The sequence below is a fragment of the Artibeus jamaicensis genome, unplaced genomic scaffold (genome assembly GCF_021234435.1).
Source record: "Artibeus jamaicensis isolate MK-2021 breed Jamaican fruit bat unplaced genomic scaffold, CSHL_Jam_final scaffold_461, whole genome shotgun sequence".
NCBI classification, from domain to species: domain Eukaryota; kingdom Metazoa; phylum Chordata; class Mammalia; order Chiroptera; family Phyllostomidae; genus Artibeus; species Artibeus jamaicensis.
Window position 1 is genome coordinate 9390811 of NW_026522045.1, and position 24455 is coordinate 9415265.

At 39.2% G+C, this 24455-nt stretch overlaps 1 protein-coding gene across 2 annotated transcripts in view; it reads left to right on the forward strand.

Annotated features, from left to right (window-relative positions):
* Positions 1-22357, forward strand: part of VSIG1 (V-set and immunoglobulin domain containing 1) — a 47498-nt gene extending 25141 nt beyond the window's left edge. The window contains exons 2-8 of one of the 2 annotated variants that reach the window (XM_037167118.2): positions 221-384; positions 4256-4363; positions 9814-10012; positions 16053-16208; positions 16593-16712; positions 20010-20157; positions 20965-22357. In XM_037167118.2, coding sequence (XP_037023013.2) covers positions 221-384; positions 4256-4363; positions 9814-10012; positions 16053-16208; positions 16593-16712; positions 20010-20157; positions 20965-21268 — 1199 coding nt within the window. In that variant the 3' untranslated portion in view covers positions 21269-22357. The remainder of the gene's footprint in view (positions 1-220; positions 385-4255; positions 4364-9813; positions 10013-16052; positions 16209-16592; positions 16713-20009; positions 20158-20964) is intronic. The other variant, XM_037167117.2, reaches the window with a different exon arrangement.
* Positions 22358-24455: the final 2098 nt, after the last annotated feature.

Sequence of the window (24455 nt, forward strand, 5' to 3'; positions counted from 1 at the left end):
CACCTCACTATCACATAGGATTTGAGTATATTCACATAGTAATTTATCAAAAACTCCCTTACCCCAACCAATTGCTTGCTCAGCTTTCCTATATGGTTCATTCTACTTTATCCTCTTCATCTTGGATTCCTAAAATAAGATGTCATTGAAAATGCTTCATAATGAAAAATGTTGTCAGAAAGTGAGTGTGTAACATTATTTTTGGTGATTATCTTTTCAGGTCAAGTTACTGGGGTGCAAGTGACCATCCCAAAAAGTGTTGTGAATGTGACTGTTGGATCTAATGTCACTCTCATCTGCACCTATACCAGCACTGTGGCCTCCCGGGACAATCTTTCCATCCAGTGGTCCTTCTCCAATGAAAAAGAGTTACGTCCAATTACTGTAAGAACTTATTCCTAAATTATTCCCCTTTAATAGTTCTGACATAAACCGTTGAAGTCAGTGTGTGAAGGAATGGTAAGATAGTGACAGCAGTGGCAGAACCTCAGATACAAAGAATTTGAAGATAGCTTCTTAGGGAATACCATCATGTAAGTGACTTAGCCTTTGACCTATCTTCATATTCTGTTATAGCCTGTTATCTTAATTCTGTGTAAGTCAACATAAAGTATACCAGGTATTCCAGATTAGACAGGAGTGGTTTTTCTCATAGGTGAAATAAGCAGTTCTGAAAGGACTTCCTCCCCTCCAAAAAAAATCTTTCTCACTATTATTTCCAGAAGACCCTAATTCAAATTCATTTCCTAATTGATGTGTAGATCTCTGTCAAACTTAACATATGGGATCTGTCTTTAAGCAAGCTAGTTCATTGAATCAGACTGAGTCCTGGTGCAATGAGAGTCCAAGATAGGTGGAGAAGGGTCAAGGTAATGATGAGCTCTGGGTAAACAAAGGCACCAGGAAGCTATAGGGTAGAGAGAGGTAGGACAGGGTCTGGGGGGAACAAGTTGCCAGAAGAGGTTGTGTGAAAGTCAAAGAGAATGATTCTACCTGCAAGCTGCCTAGTCCCAGGTTTTCTCCATCTGACCTTAGGGTAATTGCATCTTTAAATTAGCCCAAGGATTAAAATTGTATACTCCAAGTGTGTGTGTCTCCCTCTGTGGGTGCATGAGTGTGCAAGCACATATGCCAACATATATTCCTTGAGGGGAAAAGATCTATAGCTTTAATTAGATTTTCAAAATGATATATAATCCAAAACAAGGAATTCAAAGAAGAGACAAATCAATGTGATTTGAAAGAGTGGGATGTAGTTGAGTTGGGCCTTGAAGGAAAGGGAAGGTTTTGATTAGCAGAAAGATAGACAGAGAGCCAGTAGAGTAGACTGGAAGAGGAGCAAGGGCAGAGGTGAAAAGGGACATTAGATTGGAGGAGTCACGTCTTGGCCAGTGTTGTTTCAGCCATCACCAGTCTTTTGGGCGTGCTGAGTCATCTCTTCACCAGAGGCCTCGAACACTTCTTTAGCAGGAAATAACATTCAAGAGATTTTGTCAATTATACCCGCTAGTCAAAGTTCAACAACTTTGCTCAATACTAGTTAAGTATATGAATCACTAGTACTTAGACAAGTATACAAATCACTTTATGCCTCTCTCAAAATATGGTAGAACAGTAATACTCTTACATGTTTCATGGAGAATCAACTGACATATGTGAAAACACTGAAAAAATAATATAAATCACTGTAAATTTTCATCCTTATAAACACTATTATCAACAGCAGCAGCAGCAGCAGCAACATAAGTCTACCAGTTCCCATCACCAAAAATGTTCTGACCCAACATCTCACATGTTGCAGTTAACCGAGAGAGTATGCTGTTCTCTTAGATTGTAGATGACGATAATCACCTGATGTTTCTTCCTTTTTAAAGTGTACATTCCTTACTAGTCTTTTTAGTGCATTCTTTATCTGTGGGCTTAAAGTCCTTCTCATGTTTTCCAGTAAAGGCTGAATTTAGAGAGGTCTTACCAGTATATTTTGGAAAAAATTATTAGGCTTAGTCCACAAATCAAGATGTTCTAAAATACCTGGAGATCAGGCCAGGCAAGTCTGAATTCAAAAACACAAATTCTTCTTTATGCCTCCTCTGATACTGAAATTTACAAGATCGCCTCTTGGTTGAATTATGTGGCTGGTGAGGAGCTCATAGATGCAGGACCTGAAGGATCTTGTGACCAACAATGACTTTATTCTAGACCTTAAAATGGAGAGGAAGAAGGTGTAGGTTAGTGAACTGAATGTTACTTGTGCTCAGGACATCTCTTAGAACAGCTTTAGAAAGAAAATTTATGGAAAAAAAAAGAAATCAATGAACAAATAATTATTTAAGTAGCTTATTTACTTGCCATTTACCTCATTCTTCAAAATGTCTGGCCCAGGCAGTGCAAATAATTTAGGGTATCTACTCTTTTGGAATGTCTAAATCAAAAGAGAGCTTCTGCACTGAAACACTTGATTAGTGAGAACATGCTCCTTGATTATAAAACATTCCAGGCATCTCTTAAAGAGCATGACACCTGTGCTACTTTCATACCTTAAGCCACATACAAGACAGGGTGAGGTAGGGCTAGCTCCTAGCTTGGAGACAGTGAAAATCACCTCCAAAAAGGCAGGCTTTCTCTTTCTCCTTGCCCCAGCAAGATCCCCATTATAACCATCCTTAGGTCTCTAAATCTAGAGAACTTGAGTCCCTCCACATTTTCCTCCATACAGTGCAGGCATGTGCTTCTCTCTGCTTTTCTAGATGAGTAGTTTTGGAGCCCCAGAGGAAACCTCCCATTAATTCTATTCCTTGCCTTTCTGCTTACTTGCCAGATTGTTGACCTTAGACAAGTCACTTGACCTTTCAGAGGTTCAGTTTTTCCATCTGTAAAATGGGGCTACTTACCTACTTCACAGGTTTACTGTGAAATTTAAATGAGATGCTACTTTTGAAGCACTAGGAAGCTTTCTACCCAGTAACCATTCAATGAATGTGAGTTATTATCAGCAACATTACTCCCAAAATGGTGATTTTGCAAAATCCCTATCCTATCCCTAGCCCTGGGTGATGGGCACTAGGGAATCCAGCCTAACAAGGTACACTTTTTACAGCTGGTCAGCTGGGACAGAGCTCTTGGGGGAATTCTGTCCCCAGAATGGCTTCCAGCTCCACTGCCTTTCAGGTCCCTGTGGCTAAAGGGAGAGAGAGGTCAGTTCCCTTTTTGGCCTGCTTCTTATCCTTAAACAGAGAAACTGCTCAACAAAGATGTTGCAGATATCTTCAGTTGAAATGGTATTTTTAAAATTTTTTATTGTTGTTCAATTACAGTTGTCCCAATTTCCCCCACATTACTCTTCACTGCCCTACCCACCCTCCACGTCCCACATTCAATCCTCCCCCACATTGTCCTTGTCCATGGGTCTTTGTACATGTTCCTTGACTTGACCCTTCCCTTTCTTTCCTCCTTTATCTCCCTCCCCTCTCCCCTCTAGTCACTATCACTTTGTTCTTTATTTCCACGTCTCTGGTTCTATTTTGCTTGCTTGTTTGTCTCATGAATTAGGTTCCACTTATAAGTGAGATCATATGGTATTTGTCTTTCACTGCCTGGCTTATTTCACTTAGCATAATACTCTCCAGTTCCATCCATGCTGTCATGAGGGATAGGAGTTCTTTCTTTCTTTCTGCTAAATAGTATTTCATGGTATAAATGTACCATGGTTTTTTGACCTACTCATTTACTCATGGACATAATATTTTTCTTTTTTAAAAGATTTTATTTACTTTTAGAGAGGGGAAGGGAGGGAGAAAGAGAGGGAAAGAAACATCAGTGTGTGGTTGCCTCTCATGAGCCCCATACTGGGGAACTGGCCTGAAACCCAGGCATATGTCCTGACTGGGAATCAAACTGGTGACCCTTTGATTCACAGACCAGCACTCAATCCACTGAGCCATTCCTGCCAGGGCTATAGGCATGGTATTTTTCAAAATAAAATTTGGCTTCTATTTCAAATTTGTTTCTTCTTAGAGCAATTCTATGCATTCAGAATCCTGTAGATCATGTTATATATTAATCTAGGAATGGCTAATGGGACTTTGGGGGGATGATAAAAAAAAAGACTGCTGTGCTATTAGACAATTCTATGATTCATGGGAGGAAGCTGTTGCCACACTGACCACTGGGGGATTCAATTCAACTCCTGCATTGATGTGGCAGTATACCATTTGTCATTCAGCTCTCAGATCCACCCATTTCTGCTCAAACACAGCACAACCGGTGCCTCAATAATGAGGCTATGGAGGAAAAGGCAGTCAGTCAGTGTCTAAAAATGGCGCATGCAAGAGATGCTCGGGGAAGATGTAGCTGGACCTCTCAGGTAAGAACACCTATTGATGGACTACTGGATTCCTTCATTATTTGGAGTTTCTAGGGAAGTGACACGAGCTTTTAGGAGTGGGAAGGGTTGGCCTGAGTTTGGTGCCAATCCAGATCATCAGAAATTCCTGGCAAAACTGGGACAGCCGTGAGTTTGCCTTCTCATGTCCATGTCTGGTCTTTTCATCCTCCTTCAAAAAGTTCAGGGCCCTATTGCTGCCCTATTGAGCAGGGGAGTGGCCAACTCTTGCCATAGGATCATATTCTCCTCCTTGCCTCAAATCATTCTTTTATAAAAGAGAATTTCACTTCAAGTTCTAGTATTTCTTAATACCCAGAGGAGGATGTTATCTCTTGCTTTCTTCTCCAAGGGGTTCTTTTGGTGAATAGGGTTTAAAGAATTATTCCACAAGTCTTCTAACTAAGGAGGCCAGGATATTCTTTAGCATGGTCCTCCTCTTAGAGAAGCCCTCCTCTCAGAAGACATAGACAGCTTCATATAGTGACTTCCTCAGCAGGGACCCTTAGCTGAAGACTCTAGGTCTTGGGACAGCCAGGCTAGCATGAAAGTTTTGGTGGTCTGGTGTCCCTCTGATCACAAAAATGTTTTCTTCTACCTAGCCAGTCACTAGTAAAACTTCAGAGACTTCAGCTGCCTATGAGCAGAGCAAGCATTGATCATATTTAGCATGGGTCTCTCAGACAATACTTATTTTTCTAGCATATCCATAGTGGGAGAAACCCTTTGCCATCCTCACTTTCCCAAAACACATATGGTGTGAACAACTTCTATACATAACCTAGTGTCTTCATATTCTCTGGCTGCTCAGATTCTTCCAACCTGTCCTGTCCACAACAGATACCATTATATCAAATGCTTTTCAAATGTTAACAGAGTGGAAGTATTCCACCTCCTCAGGGGCACTTGAAAATGACAGGGGCTTGGTTTAATTGTTACAAATGGGAGCCAGTCCTGGCACTGAGTGGGTGGTGGTTAGAGATGCTAAATGTCTTGCAGTATATAGTGCTGACCCACTTTGTCCGCCCAAAGTGCCAGTGTAACATTAATTGAGAAACTAATTTCTTCCCTCCCTCCTTACCACCCCCTCCTATTAAAGTTTATTCTCTGTCCCATTTCCTCATGTGTCTATTCTTGCTAATTTTGATAGATTAATTTAATATTAAGGTGTTAGGGACTGGTGGTAGCTTATTTTATTATTTTCCAAAGAAAATAATTTAAGCATAGGCCTTCCATGCCTTCATCCCCTAAAATCTATTGAAATGGTAGGTATTTCAGGCAAATGACAGGTTGGGAAGGGAGTGGTTTGTGGGCAAGCAGTCTTCCTTTTGGTGTTACATTTTTTTTTTATATAAGCAATCTCAGCCCTCTAGTGCACTCCAGAGAAAATTCTGGGCTTGAGACCATTGCTAACTTACACTCACCATGCCCCCTTCTATGGCTCACTACTATATGAACAGCACAGGAAAGCAAGAAACCAGAGGGAAAGAATGGGTGATTGGCCGTGGACTTCTGTACCCTGCATATTTCCAAAAAGAACCCACAAAATCAATTCTGGAAGCTAAACACATTTATTAATGGCAACTCAGACTCAAACAGAAAGCAGACAGTACTTTCCACCCTCTTTTTTATATTCCACCCTCTAGTTAGAAAGCAGTGTCAAAAAGCCGAGGAAAAAATCTTTTTGGACAAATCTGGATCCTAGCTGCATGACCTTATGTGAGTAGGAACCTGGAACAGTAAGAGGAAAAAGGTAGTTATTGCAGCTGGCAGACATTGAAGGCATTGCGTGATGAACTTACTCAGTACAGGAAGAAGCATCATGTCAATGAATAGTGGCAATTACAGAACTGTCAGGCTGGAGTAGAAGATGGAATGGCCCCAATGGCAGAAGATTCCCAGATTCCTGGGAATCATCTTCCTCACCTAAGTCAGTACTATGAGTGCCATTTTAATATGTTCAGTGGGAATCACAAGGTCTGGATTTCAGGTCTAATTATAAATTGTGTGACCTTAGGCAAATCACTTCCTCAAGGGGTCTTAGTGTCCCTCCTCTGTAATAGAAGAGAATGAATCAGAGGTTGAAAACTAGAGGACTCTGGGCATGATTTGGTCAATGGATGCATGTTGGTTGGCCAACCCAATATTTTGTTTGTTTACACAGTTTGAAAGTCTTGTTTGTGTTAGATCTCCAGTTCACCACAGTTCCCACTATTCTCCTATCTTACCACTATCCACCAGACCCTCCCAACCATTTCCCATATTTCTCATATCTATCTGGCTTCTTAAGGCTCTTCAACCTTAGAAACCATGACGAAAGTGATCTCTCAGAAATCTTTTTTTTAATTTATTTTAATTGTTGTTCAAGTTCAGTGTTCTGTCTTTTACTCCCATCCCAGCCCACCCATCCAGCCCTCCCCACCTCTGTCCCATTTCCAGGCCCCCTGCCCTAGTTTTTGTCCATGTGTCCTTTATATTTGTTCCTGTAAACCATACCCCTTTTCCCCTGAAATTCCCTCCCCTCTCCCCTCTGGTCACTGTCAGCCTGTTCTCTATTTCAGTGTCTTTGGTTATATCTTATAATGAATGTGCTATCATGATTCTACATTCAGCTTCTAACATCACCAATGGGCATAGAGATAGAACCATGGGGGGAAAGTAGGGAAGTCTGCCATAAACAAAACCACAAAGGGCAAGTGGGCATAAAATTAACAAGCACATTTAAGGAAACACTTGGATGGATTCTCTTAAAGCAGACTTTCCCACAAAGAATGTAGCTTCTTAAACATCCATGATTTTTCCTGGACTTCATCTGTTTTGATCTCTAAATTCACAGTATAGTTTCTTTGAAAAATATGAAAGCCTCACAGGATCATGACCAGGCCTTGATCATTGATTAGCTTTGATTTTTAAAAGAGTTATTCTTTTGTGGAAAATGGAATCAAGTTGCAGTCTTGCTGTGTGATTAGATAAGCAGTTTCAAGAAAACATTGTATTTTTTAATTTTATTTAGTTATTTTTCAAGTACAGTTTTTTTATATATTTCTCCCATCCCAGCCTCCCCCGCCCCTTGCTCCCACCTCCCTCCCATTTCCACCCCCCTTAGTTCTCATCCCTGTGTCCTTCCTATTTGTTCCTCCAAATCCCTCCCCTTTTTCCCCTTAAATTCCCTTCCCCCTCCCCTCTGGTCACTGTCCCCTTGTTCTCTATTTCAGTGTCTTTGTTTTTTTTCTGCTTGCTTCTTTGTTTTGTTGTTTAGCTTCCTGTTAAAGGTGAGATCATATGGTATTTGTCTTTCAGCACCTGGCCTATTTCACTCAGCATAATGCTTTCCAGTTCCATCCATGTTGTTGCAAAGGGTAGTAGCTCCTTCTTTCTCTCTGCTGCATAGAATTCCATTGTGTATATGTACCACAAAGGACAATGCTTTTAAATTTATCTAGACAATATCTTTGGTTTTGCTGATTACCTTCCCTCTCTCATTAGCCTATTAATGTAAGGAGCACTAGACAAGGAATGAAAAGAATTGGGTTCTAGAACTCTCCCACCTGTTAACTCCTCTGTGCTTCACTTTGCTCTATAAAGTGAGAAGAGTGAACCATAAGGCTCTTCAAGTAGATTGTATAAAAATATTAATTACTTCCACTGGACTAGGGCAGTATCAGTTTATTGAATAATAAATAACAGCCATTTCAATTATACACATTTGTGTGAAACTAATGAAGTATGTATATAGACTGTGTATATTATGAAGGAACCTCAGGGATCAGTGATTCCAAAGCTCATCATTCATGCCTCGTCTTTCTGATTTTTTGCCATATTAAGTAGTAGTATGTAATGTTTTCTATACTGACTTGGTTTCTTAAAATCTTAAAAATATCTTAGTTTCACCCAAGCAATAATATTTATTAGGTCACAGACTTGATGTGCTAATTATATCTCATTTTAATGTTTTCATTTATGTACCACCTAAAATCAACTTATGTGTTTATACTTAGGGAACACATATTTGGGAGAACATTGCTCTGGTTCCTCATTCAGATGTGGAAACTAAAGGTTAAAAATTAAATAATTTTGTTTTCTTATCGCAAAGCAGGTTGCCATGGAGACATGACCAGAGGCCATCTTCCCTAACTTTGTTACAGTTAGTCAGAGGCAGAGCTGTGACTAAAAGCTGGGTCCTGGAACTCAGAGACCAGGCCTCTTTCCACCTCACTTTGCTGCTCCCACAGTTGCCATTATTATCTAATTATCGATGTTCTTGTTTTTAAGATTTTATTTATTTATTTTTAGAGATAGGGGAAGGCAGGGAGAAAGAGAGGGAGAGAAACAGCAATGTGTGGTTGCCTCTCACATGGCTCCCACTAGGGACCTGGCCCACAACCCAGGCCTGTGCCCCGTGAATCAAACTGGAAACCCTTTGATTCCCAGGCTGGCACTCAATCCATACACCAACCAGGGCTAATTTTCCATGTTCTTAAACAGAGATGGGACTAGAATCCAGATATTTCTTAGGTCTACTAAATTATAATAATGAAAATCCCTTTGGCTTTAAATGGGTCATTTAATCTCTCTGGATGTGAATGCCCTTCTTTGAAATAATAATTCCAGTACTACTTCCTGCCACATGGGGAGAAAGGTAGTAGCTTCATCGACTAAACACTCACTAGGCCCTGTCCTGGATTATTTTGTTCCATCCTCATATCATCATTATGAGGAGATGGGACCAGATGATTTCTCAGGGGCCTGTCTACTTGAAAATGTTATTCTAACGGGGTGAACCCAAGTCTAGTTGTCCAAAAAAGTATGTGTGTACAAAAGGAGCTTGAATATTCTAACTTTCAGTGAAACCAGAATTTCCAGATAGTCCCACTGAGTAAAATAAGTGGAGGGACTGAGCACAAAGGAAAAAGGACTCATAGACATGGACAAAGTGTGGTGATTTCTGGGGAGCAGGCTATAAGGAGATTAAACGGCAATGAGAAAAAATACAACAAAATTTAAAAAGAAAAAAGCTTATAAAGTAGGAGGAAATGATAGTTTTAGATTTCCCATGAGGCATTTATATCTTATATAATGAGTTTCCTCCTAGTAGACTCCTCAAATGAGCATCTTGATCTTCTAACCTAAGCTTAAGAGTTAAATCCCATCAGCTCTAGCTGTCTACTGTCTATGAGACAGGAATACCTCTCTGTCCTGATGACATCACAAAGCTGCATTGAGCACAAGTGAGGTAATGGCTGTATACAGCTACGAGAAAGCTAAAATGCCCCACTGAGTTGAAAATCCTTTGCCACAGGGACCTGTTTCTTGCCAGGGGAAAATGCTGCTGCTTATCAAAGGAGGTAACCTTGGATAGAAGGAGCTCCCAGATAGTTTGTCCTAGCCCTAAACACTCTCCAGTTCTCATTTCTCTCATTATTCTGTTCTAGATTTACTATTCTGAAGGTGGACAAGCTGCATCCAGCGGGCAATTTGAAGATCGAATTGTGGTATCCAATGAGCCAGATAATGCATCCATCACTATTTTGCATATACAACCAGCAGATAGTGGAACCTACACCTGCGATGTTAACAACCCCCCAGACTTTGATGGCAACAATCAAGGCATTGTCACAGTTAGTGTGTTAGGTATGAATAATTTTTATGCCCTTTCTTGAGACAACTTAGGACATTGAATGAGCCAGGGCATGGGTTATAATGCCAATTAAGTCTCAGGGATAAATATCCTCCCTGCTCTTTGATTATTGGGTAACTAGAGACACATACCCCAACCCATATAGCAACACTGATAAATTGCTCATATAATATGTTGAAAAATTGCCAAACTAAAAGGGTTGCCAAAATGACAAACAACAGTATATGACTCCACCTCCAGGGATTCCTATCTCTGAAGGATAAAATGAGAACATTTTAGACAATGCACAGTCTCACAGATAATGATAAATGATCATTATCAACTCCTTCATAGGGGACCTCCAGTAACAGCCTGTCCTACCTGGGGGAGACAACTGCTAACTTATTACCTCTTGTAAGCCAGCCATAATTTCCACCATTAAATCATTCTTTTGAATAAAGGCAGGAGGGTCCATTTTTTTAAATGTTAACATCATTTGGATTGTATTTCTAGATTCCACATATAAGTGAAATCAAATGGTATTTATCTCCCTCTAACTGACTTATTTCACCTACCATAATACCCTCTAGATCCATCCATGCTGTCACAAATGACAAGATTTCATTGTTTTTTATTGCTTGGTAATATTCCATTGTGTATATATACACCACATCTTCTTTATCCATTTATGTATCAATGGGCCAAAACAAGAACATATGCATACTTACAGAGAACAAACTCTTGGTTGTCAGAGATGAGGGGTGTGGGGATGGGTAAAAAAGGTGGATGGGGAATAACAGGTACAAAATTCCAGTCATAAAATGAATAAGCCAGAGATATGTAGTATAAGGCACAGGGAATATAGTCAGTAATATTGTAATAACTTGGCATGGTGACAGATAGATGCTTAGTGTGGTGATCATATCACAAGGTATATACATATTAAATCACTATTTTGTACATCTGAAACTAATATACTGTTGTATGCTAATTATACTTTAATAAATAATTTAAATGTTAACACTATTTGGAAAAAGGACCACATGTTAAACCAGAGTTTAGAATGAATTTATTTATATGCAAATATGCATTATGTAACATTGGACAAGTCATAACTATTCTTCAAGTGAATATGGAGTGGTTCATTTATGTGGTATTTATTGAGTGCCAACTTTGTGCCAAGAGCCGTAAGGATTACAATATTGAGGCATAGTTATTGATCTTGGGAAGTTCACAGTTTGGGAGGTTTCTAGGGCTCCTTTCAACATCAGATTTAGGGGACAATGGAAACTTTGATCCTGACTTTCAGCTTAGCAGGTCCTGTGTGCAGGCCCTCAGTCCTAAAGGGAAGGATGAAAGGGCTCTAAACCCTCATCAACTAACCAGTTTAACTAATAAGGGCTCTTCCACTCCTAAGTAACCTCAAATGAAGATGATCTAGTTATTGTTCTTGAGCTGTGTACTTCCATCACAGGAAAGAAAGAACTAGATCAAATCAATGACTTCATAATTGAGTAGCTTGGAAAAACAGTAATTGGTAACAAGGTGAAAACTTAGTAGCAATGTCTAGAGTTGTCTGAGCTTGCCACTCACTTGGTGCCAAAAATACACCATGTATTTACTGTAAGGTTTTCTACCATATCTACCCACCTGGAAAAGAGGAAATGATAAGCAGGAGCTGATTTTTAAGAGCAACGTAGCTCAATCATGTTTTTATTTTGCTGAGCCCTGTTTTCAGCATTGGGGTACAAGGAAAGACCAGAGAAGTATACAAAAGGCCTTTCCTGGGAGAGTCGATGTTTCAGTTTGGAAGATTATTCATTTGTATGGCAACTAAACAGTATGGTATAGATGCTAGCACATCAGGCTGTAAGCCAGAAGACCTAGGTTCTATTGCTAACTTGGCTACTCAGTAGCCTCAGGCAAGTTAGTCCACTTTGTTCTGGCCTGTCCATTTTGTCTCTTCTGTCCATTTTGAGATGGAGTTCTAACTCTTTCCCTGTCTTTACAAGTTTACCATGAGGATCAAATGTTATACAGTCACTGTTAAAAGAATTAGAGGGATTAGTTTTGTAATAGTTTTCTGTTGCTCCCTGACTCTGGGTTGTCCTTCTGACCAGAAACAAGCTAGAGAAGCCAAGCCTCTTTATCTCTGAGCTTGGAAATAGTCCTGAATTAGTTAGACAGAGAGGTTAATATTATTAAATTGAGAGTTCAGAGAATCCCGAATCAACTTCCATAAAAAGGTGAGGATTATCTTCTCTCTGAGTTGTTCTTTCCCATGAGTCTTTGGGTAAGTTGTTCCTGCAATAACTGTGTCCCGACTTTTCTTTCCTGAAGCATCCAGGATTCAGGAAAGGCAAGAGGCAGAAGTGTCTGTGGATTTCCTTGTTTGTTTGGGAACTCTCAAAAATTCTGTTTTTACTAATTGGGTTAAGAACAGAAGCATTCTACAAATTAATGGTTTTGGAAATTTTGAGACTGATAATTTTCTCTAAAAATTACTAAGGTCATTTATAATTCTCAAATTCCATTGTATATGAATGCCTGTTCTGCTTACCCCCACTGAAGGTCAGGACACAGTTGGGACAGGTGGGTAAAGGAGGCCAATTGTGGGAAGAAGTGCCGATATTTCTTTAAAAGTTGCTTTTCCTAGCATGCATCTTTTAGAGATATTTTGTTACCCAGTAGTGGACCTTGATTGATTCCATGCATTCAATTGTTCATGCATAAGGTCATTTGGACAAACCTGGAGCACGTGTCCAGTTACTGAGCTAGGCAATGGAGATGGAAAGATTTAAAAGGTAAAGTCTAAGCCCTTCAAAAGTTCAGAGTCTAGTGAGGAAGGCAAATACACTCATATGACAAAAACATACCATGGAGGTAGGAGAAGAGAGCTGAGAGAGACAGAGGAAAGGGCTAAAAGCTGTGTGGGGGAACTGAAGAAGGCTTCCTGGAGAAAGTGACTTTTACACTGAATGTTGAAGAATATGCAAGAGTATACAAGGTAGAAAGGAGGCTGAGGTGTTAGGATATGATTTAGGTGAAGGAAACAGCAATGAGCGAAGACCCAGGTGATTTGGATAACCATACATTTGGCAGACTTCCATTAGGTAAGACAGACTTAGAAAGTGAATTGATGAAAAAAAGCTCAGCACAAGTTTGAATAATTATTTTGTATGCCTTTGGAATTAGCATCGTTTTCCTTCTGGAATTTGGCATGTAAAAAGAAAATGATGAATTTAGAGAAGGTTTGAGAACATGCTGAAACATTTTCATTTATTTTCTGAGGTAAGCCTCTCCAATTCTGTTGAAAGCAATAAAGGTAAATTGTAGATCAATGGCTTTGGCAGTAAATATCTAGGTTCTGCTGGGGACTCTAACTGAATGAAGTGTCAATTCAATCCCGATGTAGTAGTTTTAGAAAATGTATAGGTTTGGAACATGGTTAGAATGAACATGGAACATACGCTGTTTTGTTAATTTTAAAAAAGTGGAAAAATGTGTTCAGCAAAATAAATAAATAGAAAATGCCTATTTGGGTTTCATTCTGGGCTCAAGAAATGAATGCAAGCCATTCAGGTTTTTTTCCCCCATCATTAGTTCAAGTTCTGGTATTAAAACACCATGATAAAAACAACCCACTTAATTTTCTGTTTAAATTGATCCATTCTGCTGTAAAAGCTATAACATCACCATGTTAAAAAAATGCAGTATCTCCCTAGTTCACTGTTGGTGAGATTACAGACTGGTATAACCACTATGGAAAACAGTATGGAGTTTTCTAAAAAAACTAAAAATGAATATGTCTTTTGACCCAGCAATTCCACTGCTGGGATTATATCCTAAGAACCCTGAAACACCAATCCAAAAGAACCTATGCACACCAATGTTCATAGCAGCACAATTTACAATAGCCAAGAGTTGGGAGCAACCTAAGTGCCCATCATTAAATGAATGGATTCAAAAACTATGGTACATTTACACAATGGCATTCTATGCAGCAGAAAGAAAGAAAGAGCTCCTACCATTTGCAACAGCATGGATGGAAGTGGAAAGCATTATGCTGAGTGAAATAAGCCAGGCGGTGAAAGACAAATACCATATGATCTCACCTTTATTAGTGACCTACACAACAAAACAAACATGCAAGCAAAGACACTGAAATAGAGAACAGGCTGAAAGTGTCCAGAGAGGAGAGGGGAGAAAATTTCAGGGGAAAAGGGGAAGGGTTTACAGGAACAAGTATAAAGGACACACGAACAAAAACTAAGGGGGGGGGGGGTGGAAATGGGAGGGAGGTGGGAAGCACTGGGGGGTAGGCTGGGATGGGTGTAAAAGACAGAAAACTGTACTTGAACAATAATTACATTAAAAAATGAAAAAAAAAGACAAAGAAAAAATGCAGTATCTAAATCTACAATGGACTTCTGCTTAAATTAGGGTGGGCAAATACAGTGCATTATACCCATCTGAGAAAATCAGTAGAAATAATAAAGGGGTAAGTAGGAAAATATTTCTTTTAATTAAAATACAACTGTTTAAAAATAGGAATGGTGAAGTGTTTCAGAGAGTTACAGCTCTATCCATCTGTATTCTTGCTCACGTGTACAGAGGACTAGAATCTTAGATTGGAAGATTAACTTCAGTAGCATGCTTTAAAATGTGGCAGCAGAAATTAGTCCTGCCTATGGCCAAGAGCAACTCCATGTGCAAGGCTCTATAGACATAATTTTAATTATATAAATACAATGTATTTGCATTAGCTGGAGCACAGATAATCTCTTCTTCACATTTTATAGATGAGTCAATTGAGGTTTTTTCTCTTAGGCTACTTGCCTAAACACATCTATGGTAAAGTTGCAAAGCCAGGATTTTGTGTGGATCCAGAGCTGTGTTTTTAACTGTTACCTTTCAATTAAGAGCAAAGAGCTGGGAAATCTGGAGATTTAAGGTCTAATTAGAAAATCTACATGTTTGGAGGGTTTAAAAATCCAAACTGAACTCATCTTCACCCCTTTTTCCTCTCTTTCCCTGAAAACCTGCTCTTCCTCCTATATTATCTCAGGAGATGAGGCCAAGTTCATGTACCATCTGTTCAAATCAGAAAGTTGGGGATCACCACTGACCCCACCTTCTTCCTCATGCCCAATATCTACTTAGTCACCAAGTGTTGTTGACTTGTTAATACCTCTTAAATATGTCTTCTCCTCTCCCTTGGTTTAGGAACTCCAGAGTCAGAGTGATCCAAGTAAAACGTTAAAACGACCATCATCTCTTCCCTACTTAAATTCCTTCTGTGGTCCTCCTGCTCTCGGTATAAAATACATGAGATACAACACCCTCCAAGCTACATGTTTCTCTTTCACCACTTCCCCACTCCACTTCACAACTGTGTCAGAATTACTTTTGAATCCCTAGTGCCTATTCCAATGCCAGGCACACATAAGGCCCTCAAGTATGTGTTTGTCCTAGAGTGAAAAATGAATAAAGATTTCAATGCTCTGTAGCACCACTCTCAACAAATGGGCTTCCCCTACCAATGAGTGACACTGGTAAATTCAAACCATGTGGTTTACCCAAGAAGAACAAATGCCAAAATGACTCTTATATAAAAAGAAAAAAGAAAAATATGGCATTTATATAACAATTTTTAACAGAAAAAAATAACAGGTTATCTCAAAGTATTTTCATTTACAGCTGTGCTTCGAGAGTATTAACTATGCTTGTAGTTGTTTAGTGTTTGCTTATATTTGGTTGTTTTATTAAAGCCATGTTTTAAGACACAATATAAAAATTCATGGTTATAAATCAAGGAAGGAGGTAGATGGAAGAGATGCTATTGGAACATTAACTGGTGACTGAAAGGTCCTTGTATCTGAAGCACTCTACTCCCACCTGGTGGTACAAATAGAATACTGTCAAAACAAGTGCTAAAGATTTTGTTTTTTAATTAAGCAGACGTTCCTCAAAACAAGAGGGAGTCAGTGACTACAATGGTTACAGACTGCCATTCATCTAACATGATTTTTACTGTTTGTCATTGTTTTACAGTAAAACCTTCTAAGCCCTTTTGCAGCATTCAAGGAATACCAGAAACTGGCCAACCTATATCTCTTTCTTGCCTCTCGGTGCTCGGAACACCTTCTCCTGTGTACCACTGGTATAAACTTGAAGGAAGAGACATCATTCCAGTGAAAGAAAGCTTTGGTAAGTATAGCTCTCAGCAGCCCTTGGCAAGGTATATGGTATGTGTGGTGGCTAATAGCATGTATGTTACTGGCTGTTCATCTCTAGAGCTCAATCTTCTATTTTTCTGGGAGGGGATATAAAAATAATATCTGTCTCTTAACGAGATGATTGTACTCTGGCCTTGTCCCCATCTTCTAGAAGTCAGGCCTGGTTTTGCCTAAGAGGTGGTGGGTATGGAGAGAATGGTGTGGTCCAAGCTGGGCTACTTTGGAATAGTCATAAGGATATATCAAAAAAGGAAGGCCAATGTGAGGAAGTGGGTTGGCAATGAATGATCTGCTACATTAACATGATCTCTACCCACATAAGAGATTTCAAAAGTCTATTTCCTGGTCTTGACAGATCCAGCAACCGGGACTTTGGTTTTTGGAAATCTGACCAATTTTGAACAAGGTTATTACCAGTGCACTGCAACCAACATCCTTGGCAATAGCTCCTGTGAAATCGATCTAACTGTTTCACGTGAGTTGATCATACAGCTTTAAGTCAAATATTGCGGGCCTGCCAACCAAGTAATTTAAATAGTCCTAGTTTGTCCTTCCTGCTTCTCTGGACATTTTGGTGCTTTATAGGTTAATTTCATGAATTACCATCCCTATATCTAATGCTTACACTATACTTAATATGTGTCACACACTTCCCTAAGGTGTTTATAAAAATAAGTTTGTTTAACCCTCAAAATTCTCTAGAAAGTAAGAATTACTATATAATAAATAAAACAGCCTCATTGATAGTCCCGAGCTAAATTTTCTGTTATGCTGTTGGTAAACCCAGGTGAAACTGTAGCAATCTACATCAAATAGGGAGCTCAAAAACTTTCCAGTTCTTAACTAATTTGTTAAGATCTGCCTCTAATAATAATGGGAGTAAAAACATACCTACAGTCATAGTAGCCAATGTTAGTGAAGCACAAATTATGTACCACTCAGCCAAGTACTGTGAGCATTGCCTCACTTGATCCTCCAACTACCCTGTCTAAGAGGCTGAATATATTGTTAGCCTCACTTTACTGAAAGGAAACTGAATTCAGGGAGGTAAGTGATTTGCCCAAGGTCATCCAGTTAGTAACCGGCAGTTCCAGGATGTCTTTAAACCTCGACTTTCTAGTTCAAAGGTGCTTAGTTATTAAGCATGGACTCCAGGACCTGGAACTGTCAAAATGGGCCAATCAAGGGCAAGTTCCCATAAGGGACATCTTGCAACATCTCTCAAAAATCATTTAACACTTAGGATCTATTCATTTTTTCTAACTTACTTTGAATCTGTGGTCTTAATCTATACAAAACACAGGTGGCCAGTTCCATTAGATCATTAGTCTCCTATGAAGCCCAGCTTTCTTCCTTTTGTCCTAAACCAAACATTTTCCAACTCCAGACTACACCTGCATTCTTATGTCACTTTCAGTTACTTTTTTTTAATTTTTGAGAGAGAGGGAGATGAAGAGAAACATCAGTGTGTGGTTGCCTGTCACACACTCCCTACTGGGAACCTGGTCTGAGACCCAGGCATGTGCCCTGACTGGGAATCAAACTGGTGGCCCTTTTGTTCCCAGGCTGACACTCAATTTACTGAGCCAAACCAGCTAAGGCACTTTCAGCTATTTTTATTCAAAATGAAGAAACCTTACCTTTTTGGTCTGTCCTTTCTGTGATCTCAGTCTGCCCCCAGTCCTTTCAGCCATTTCTGCTGTTTTTTTTTTTTTTCTAGATCTTCCTCAGTCCTGTTTCACCTGTTTTGCCTTTCTAGGGGTACAGTCATACTGCAGATGGGAAAATTCCTAGGATTTCTACTTGAACCTCACTTCCTTTTGAATTCTCTTTCCAGTATTGTCATTTGGTTCCCTCCCTCCCTCCCTGACTTCCTTAAATATTCACTGAATATCTACTATATGCCAGGGAATATCCTAGGTGATGGAGATACAGAGATTAATAACATATATGCCTTACAATCAAGGAGCTCATAGTTTAGCTAGAGGTATGAACAAACACTAAAATGTGTTAAATGCTATAATAGAGGTCTGCAGAGTGTCTATAGGACATCAAAGAAGAAACAATTATGGTTATAGAACCAGGGCAACTTTACCAATGAAGTACTTCTTGAGCTGGGTCTTGAAGGAACTTGCAGTTTGTTTCTTTAACTGTAAAATAGGAACAAAGGTAAAACAAGATTAAAGAATGACAGTAGAGCAAGAAGGCAACCAGTCAATACAGGGGGGCTCCATAAAGGATATCCCTGAGAGAAAAAAATTTTTAAATTCTTATAGATTATCTGACATGTTTGAATCTGTTGAAAGGAGTTCAATAGTTTTACTGGAAGTCTTGGGGACTAGCAATAACACATTTTAAAAAATCCCAAATGAAGCAATTAGTAATCTAATAATATTTTTAAATGTTGTACTAGAGAGGACCATAGTAATACTGTGTTCTGTAGCTGTGGATAATATTCACATAGTCATAATACTGCAAACTTGAATTTAACTACAACCTGTCTACATAAGAAGAATGTGGCAAAGTGTAAGAGGAATGGTATAAGAGATTAAATCTTCAACTTCCAAAGTAGGAAGTCAATAGAAAATTACCAAAATTGGAAAAGGCTGGGAATATTAGAACAAGCATAACAGGAACTTGCGGGCAAATTTCAGAAGGTTAAAAAAAAGAGTTAAAAATGGTTTTCTTTAGTGAATGTGACTCAGAGATGGGGGACTGGTGTTTTTTGTTTGTTTTGTTTTTATTTTTGTTTCCATTAGAAGTCTAATAGAACTGTTTTACTTTCTAAATTATTCACATGTATTCCTTTAGTCATAAAACGTTGAAAGAATTATCAGGCAATTCAACTAGCCTTTAGTCTAAAACTATATGATGTCCATTCTTGCCCTGGCTGGTGTGGCTTAGTGGATTGAGTGCCAGCCTACAAATCAAAGGGTCGCTGGTTCCATTCCCTATCAGGGCACATGCCTGTGTTGCAGGCCAGGTCCCCAGTAGGGGGCACTTGAGAGGCAACCACACATTGATGTTTCTCTCCCTCTTTTTCTCCCTCCCTTCCCCTTTCTGAAAGTAAATAAAGAAATTTTCTTTTTTTTTTTTTTAAAAAAAAAGGTGTCTGTTCTTATTTGAAGAGAGGTAGATGGAGATGAGCCCTCCTAGAACCCAGACATAGCCTTTTTGGGAAAATACTTTAGTGCTTTAAGATCTGATGCTCATGTGAATCATCTCACTCATTAAGCTTTTCCATCGACTCATCTAATAAACCAGTTTATGGAATTGGCATATCCCTTTCCAGTGGCCAGAATGAATGAGGCTCCACGGTGAGCATAGAATCTGTGAGAGAGAATGTTTTAGGGACCTACTTGACTTATTATCTGGGAAAACCTGGCGAAATGCCCCTGCCTGTAACAGAGGTCATTTCTCTGGTCACCAGAATGCAGCTGCATGGTGTCTCTCTCATTGACTAAGCAAATGACCACTGAAAACTCACTTCTCCAAACCTCATTTTGAAAGTGACCCCACCTCCCCCAAGTTGGCATATTTTTTTTTCTTTATGTGTGGAAATGTGAATAGGTAAGCTATATAGTTGACCTAGCCATCTTTCTTCCCCTTGAGTCCAACTGGCAGAGTTCTAGGGGTTTACATTCTCCCTACCTATACAAGTCTCTTTCCTAGGCTATGAATGCCCCAAATATTTCCCACTGGTCACAAAAACACATGTCTGAGGCAGAGACAATATGTTCCAGCTTACTAACCAGCTGTTTGTATCCTGCAGATCCAGAAGTTGGAATCATTGTTGGGGCCTTGGTGGGTTCCCTAGTGGGTGCTGCCATTATCACCTCTGTGGTGTGTTTTGCAAGGAGCAAGGCAAAGGCAAAGGGGAAGGAAAGGAAGAGAAGTTCTAAAACCACCACAGAACTCGAGTAAGACCTTATTTTGTTGACTTTACTTGAATATAGACATTTCTCAGGTATGTCTATCAGTTATCTCTTCCCAAGCATTCCTTTTAGCATAAGATATTAAGGATATCATTCTGCTTATTCTCACTGCTTTTATAAAAGAGTCATGATGGGTACCATTTACTGAGCACTATGTGCGAAACTACTCTAAGCAATTTATACCAACTTCTTTTACCACAATAACTCTTTTAGGTCTAAGAAAAATTATTTAATGTATCATATTAGTATGCTTGTATTTTTACCAACAGTCATAAAATATAATTTTTAATATGTTTTGGAACAAGGGGTACATGAAGGAAGAAGTGCCTATGTCACACGACCATGCCCAGAGCTCATGCTCTTGACCACTCTGCTATTTCTTTTTGAATGTACCTCACACTCATTCATGTGTTCATCCCTCCATTTCTATGCTTCCACAGTTATGTTTTAGACAACAAACAGATGCAAGAGTTGTGCTAGATGAAGTGGGAGATGCACCCGAGCTGTGGATTTGGCCCTCAAAGACCTTACTAGATATTTAAATCTTTTCATCTTTATATTTTCCCTACATTTTAAACAATAGTTTTTTCTCTCTTGAACTCTCATGATGTTGTTGAGACATAACCTTTCTGCACCCAAAATGGAGTGGTCTAACAGTAGGTAAGAATATCAGAAATCACAGAGTTCCTGAACAGATGGGGATGGATCTGTGGTTGCTAAATCTACAGAGCCTGTGGCCCCATATGAAATGTCAAACCCTAACTTGGTCTTTCTTGGGCCTTCTTCCTGCAGACCAATGGCAAAGATAAACACAGGCACAGAGTTCGAGACAACACCATCTGAAGATGTTATCCAAGTAAAAGCAACGCTGCATCCTTCCTTCTATGAGACTGACTTCAGCACCATTCTGGGGCCAGATCCAGGGTCTATCCCCAAGCCTGAGCCTTCCGTGGATCCTGCCCAGGAGCCTGCCCCAGGACCTGAGCCTGCCCAGGTGCTTGAAGTTGAAATCATGTTGGAGCCAGAGGCTGAGCCCAAGCTGGAGTCCGAGCTTGAGATTGTGGGTGATGAGGAAAAGCAAGTGAATAAGACATAGGCTGGTAGCCTAAGTACAGTGTTGTTAGGTTAAGGAACCCATTACTGGCATTTAGAATTTAGTTGACCTAACCAATTGCCCACTAACCTCCCTCCCTGCATTTGACCAACCCTCTTCCAACAAGGTGCTTCTACCATCAAGCCAAAATAAACAGGTTCAAGATAACCACTAAATAAATGCAAGGATTCCTCCATTGCTAGTGAAGAGTACTAACACTTTCACTAACACATAAGCATAACTAATGACAATTGATTTCTGATTTATTTGAAAGTGTTTTTGCAACATCTGTGTAGTATTTTATAAAACCTTATTTCTGTATTTTATCTACTCTCTATTACAGTCCACATGCACACATGATAAGGTGGCTTTAATTGGATTCAGTATTATTTCCAGGATTAGTTCAGGGCTTCTCATTTCCACATTGACTACAAAGAAAAGAATTCACCATCACCACCTCACAGATTAGAAAAAATCTTTAAAAATTCCAGAGGAAAGACTATACTTTCAGGGATTATTTCTATAGTTCATTAAAAATTCTAGAGGAGATTATGTAAAGGGTACATATTGATTGATACATAACATTTAAACCTAGGTCTTAAAATTAGTGCTTCATTTATCATATTAGATTTCCCAAGGAACCACCCTGCTATTCAATATCTGAGCATAGCAATTTTTTAAATAACCCAATTTTTAAATTCAAAGTAATACACAAACAATTCCAAATACAATTTTTATTTAGTGAATACAAAATGTTAATATCATAGGTGATGTACAATTTAGCTTTGAATGAGCTATTGTGTTATCACTGGGTCTCATGCTATCTATTTTGGAAGGGTCAGATTAGAAAACTGTTCTAAATGAACACTTAAGATCAACTTTAGATAATCTGAACTTGTTTTACGGTTGGGGTAATTCCACATTAATAAAGAGATATCATTCCTATAAGTTAAACATTAACTAAAATGCATTGATATCACCTCTTCTTTACCTGTTAAAAAGCTTCTCCATTGATCATATTTCATCCACATCTCACCTTGCAGAAATGTACAGGCAGATGTTTTCATTTGTGTAATCAATCAGATTTTAAATCTTATCGTAATGTTCAATAAACAATATTCAATAAAATCTTTCTTTAATGATCCTGCAGTAAATTTCCTATAAGCAATATTATTGACATTTACTTTATATACAATAAACTGCACCTATTTCAACTGTACAGGTTGATGAGTTTTGCCATGGTATATACCCATAAAACCCCCACAAGCAGGGGTGTCCATTCTGTGGCCTGCAGGTCACATGTGTCATAGGATGGCTACAGATATGACCCAACACAAAATCATACATTTCCTTAAAACATTGTGAGATTTTTTTGTCATTATGTATCACGATGCATTTAATGTTGTACCAAAAACAACTCTTCTTCTTCCAGTGTGTCTCAGAAACACCAAAAGGTTGGACACTCCTTATACAGCATTTCCATCATCCCAAAACATTTCCTATGCCCCTTTGTGCAATCCTACCAACACCCTGGCCCTAGATTTAAACACCAGTTTGTTTTCTATCAAGAGCTTTGCCTTATCTTCATATCAGTGGGATCATTCAGTATGAATTTTCTGTGTTGACTTCCTTCTAAAGTGAATCTTTTTATTTATTGTTGTTCAAGTGCAATGAGTTGTCTCTATTTTCCTCCTACCATTGCCCCAACACAGCCATCCCCACCTCTCACCTTTCATGCGATCCATGCTCTGCCTTTGGCTTTGTCTGTGTGTCCTTTATAACATGTTCCTTGACAGCCCTTCCCCCTTTTCCTCCCATTATCCCCTCCCACCTCACCTGTGGTTTCTGTCAGTTTGTTCTTTATTTCAATGTCTCTGGTTGTTATTTTGCTTCTTTGTTTGTTTCATTGATCAGGTTGCACTCATAGTTGAGATTATATGGTATATGTTTTTCACTGCCTGGCTTATTTCACTTAGAAAAATGCTCTCCAGATCCATCCAAGTTATTGCAAAGGATGGGAGGTACTTCTTTCTTACTGCTGCATAGTATTTCATCATGTAAATGTATGACAGTTTTTTTTTATCCACTCATTTACTGATGGGCATTTGGGTTGCTTCCAGCACCCAGCTATTATAAATTGTACTGCTATGCATATTGGGGTGCACAGGTTCTTTTGGATTGGTATTTCAGAATTCTTAGGGTATACTCCCAGCAAGAGAACTTACAGGCCAAAAGGCAATTCCAGTTTTAGTTTTCTGAGGAAATTCCATACTGTCTTCCAGAGTGGCTGCACCAGTCTACATGCCCACCAACAGTGCACTAGGGTTCCATTTTCTGCACAACCTCATTAGAAGTTGTTGTTTATTGATTTGGTTATGATGGCCATTTTGACCAATGTGAACTGGTATCTCAGTGTGGTTCTAATTTTCATCTCTCTGATAGCTAGTGATGCTGAGCATCTTTTCATATGTCTCTGGGCCCTCTGTATGTATTCCTTAGACGAGGGTCTATTCAGTTATTTTCCCCCGTTTTTTTATGTAAATGCTTTTTTAAAAAATGTTGTTGATGTACAATTTTCTGTCTTTTACTCCCATCCCAGGCCAAGTCCCAGACCTCCCCACCTCCCTTACATTTCCAAACCCCCCTAGTTTTTGTCCATGTTTCCATTTATACTTGTCCCTGTAAATTCTTTCCCTGTTCCCCTGAAATTCCCTCTCCTCTCCCCTCTGGCCATTGTCAGCCTGTTCTCTATTTCAGTGTCTTTGGTTATATTTTGGTTGCTTGCTTGTTTTGTTGTTTAGGTTCCTGTTAAAGGTGAGATCATATGCTATTTGTCTTTTCCACTTGGCTTATTTCACTTAGCATAATGCTTTCCACTTCCATCCATGCTGTTGCAAAGGGTAGAAGCTCCTTCTTTCTTTCTGCTGCATAGAATTCCACTCTGTAAATGTACCATAGTTTTTGGATCCATTCATTTACTGACAGGCACCTAGGTTTCTACCAGCAGTTGGCTACTGTAAATCATGCTGATATGAACATTGGGGTGCATAGGATCTTTTGGATTGTTGTTTTCAGGGTTTGTAGGATACAATCCTATCAGTGGAATTGCTGGGTCAAAAGGCAGATCCATTTCTAGTTTTCTGAGAAAATTCCATACTGTTTTCCATAGTGGTTGTACCAGTCTGCAATC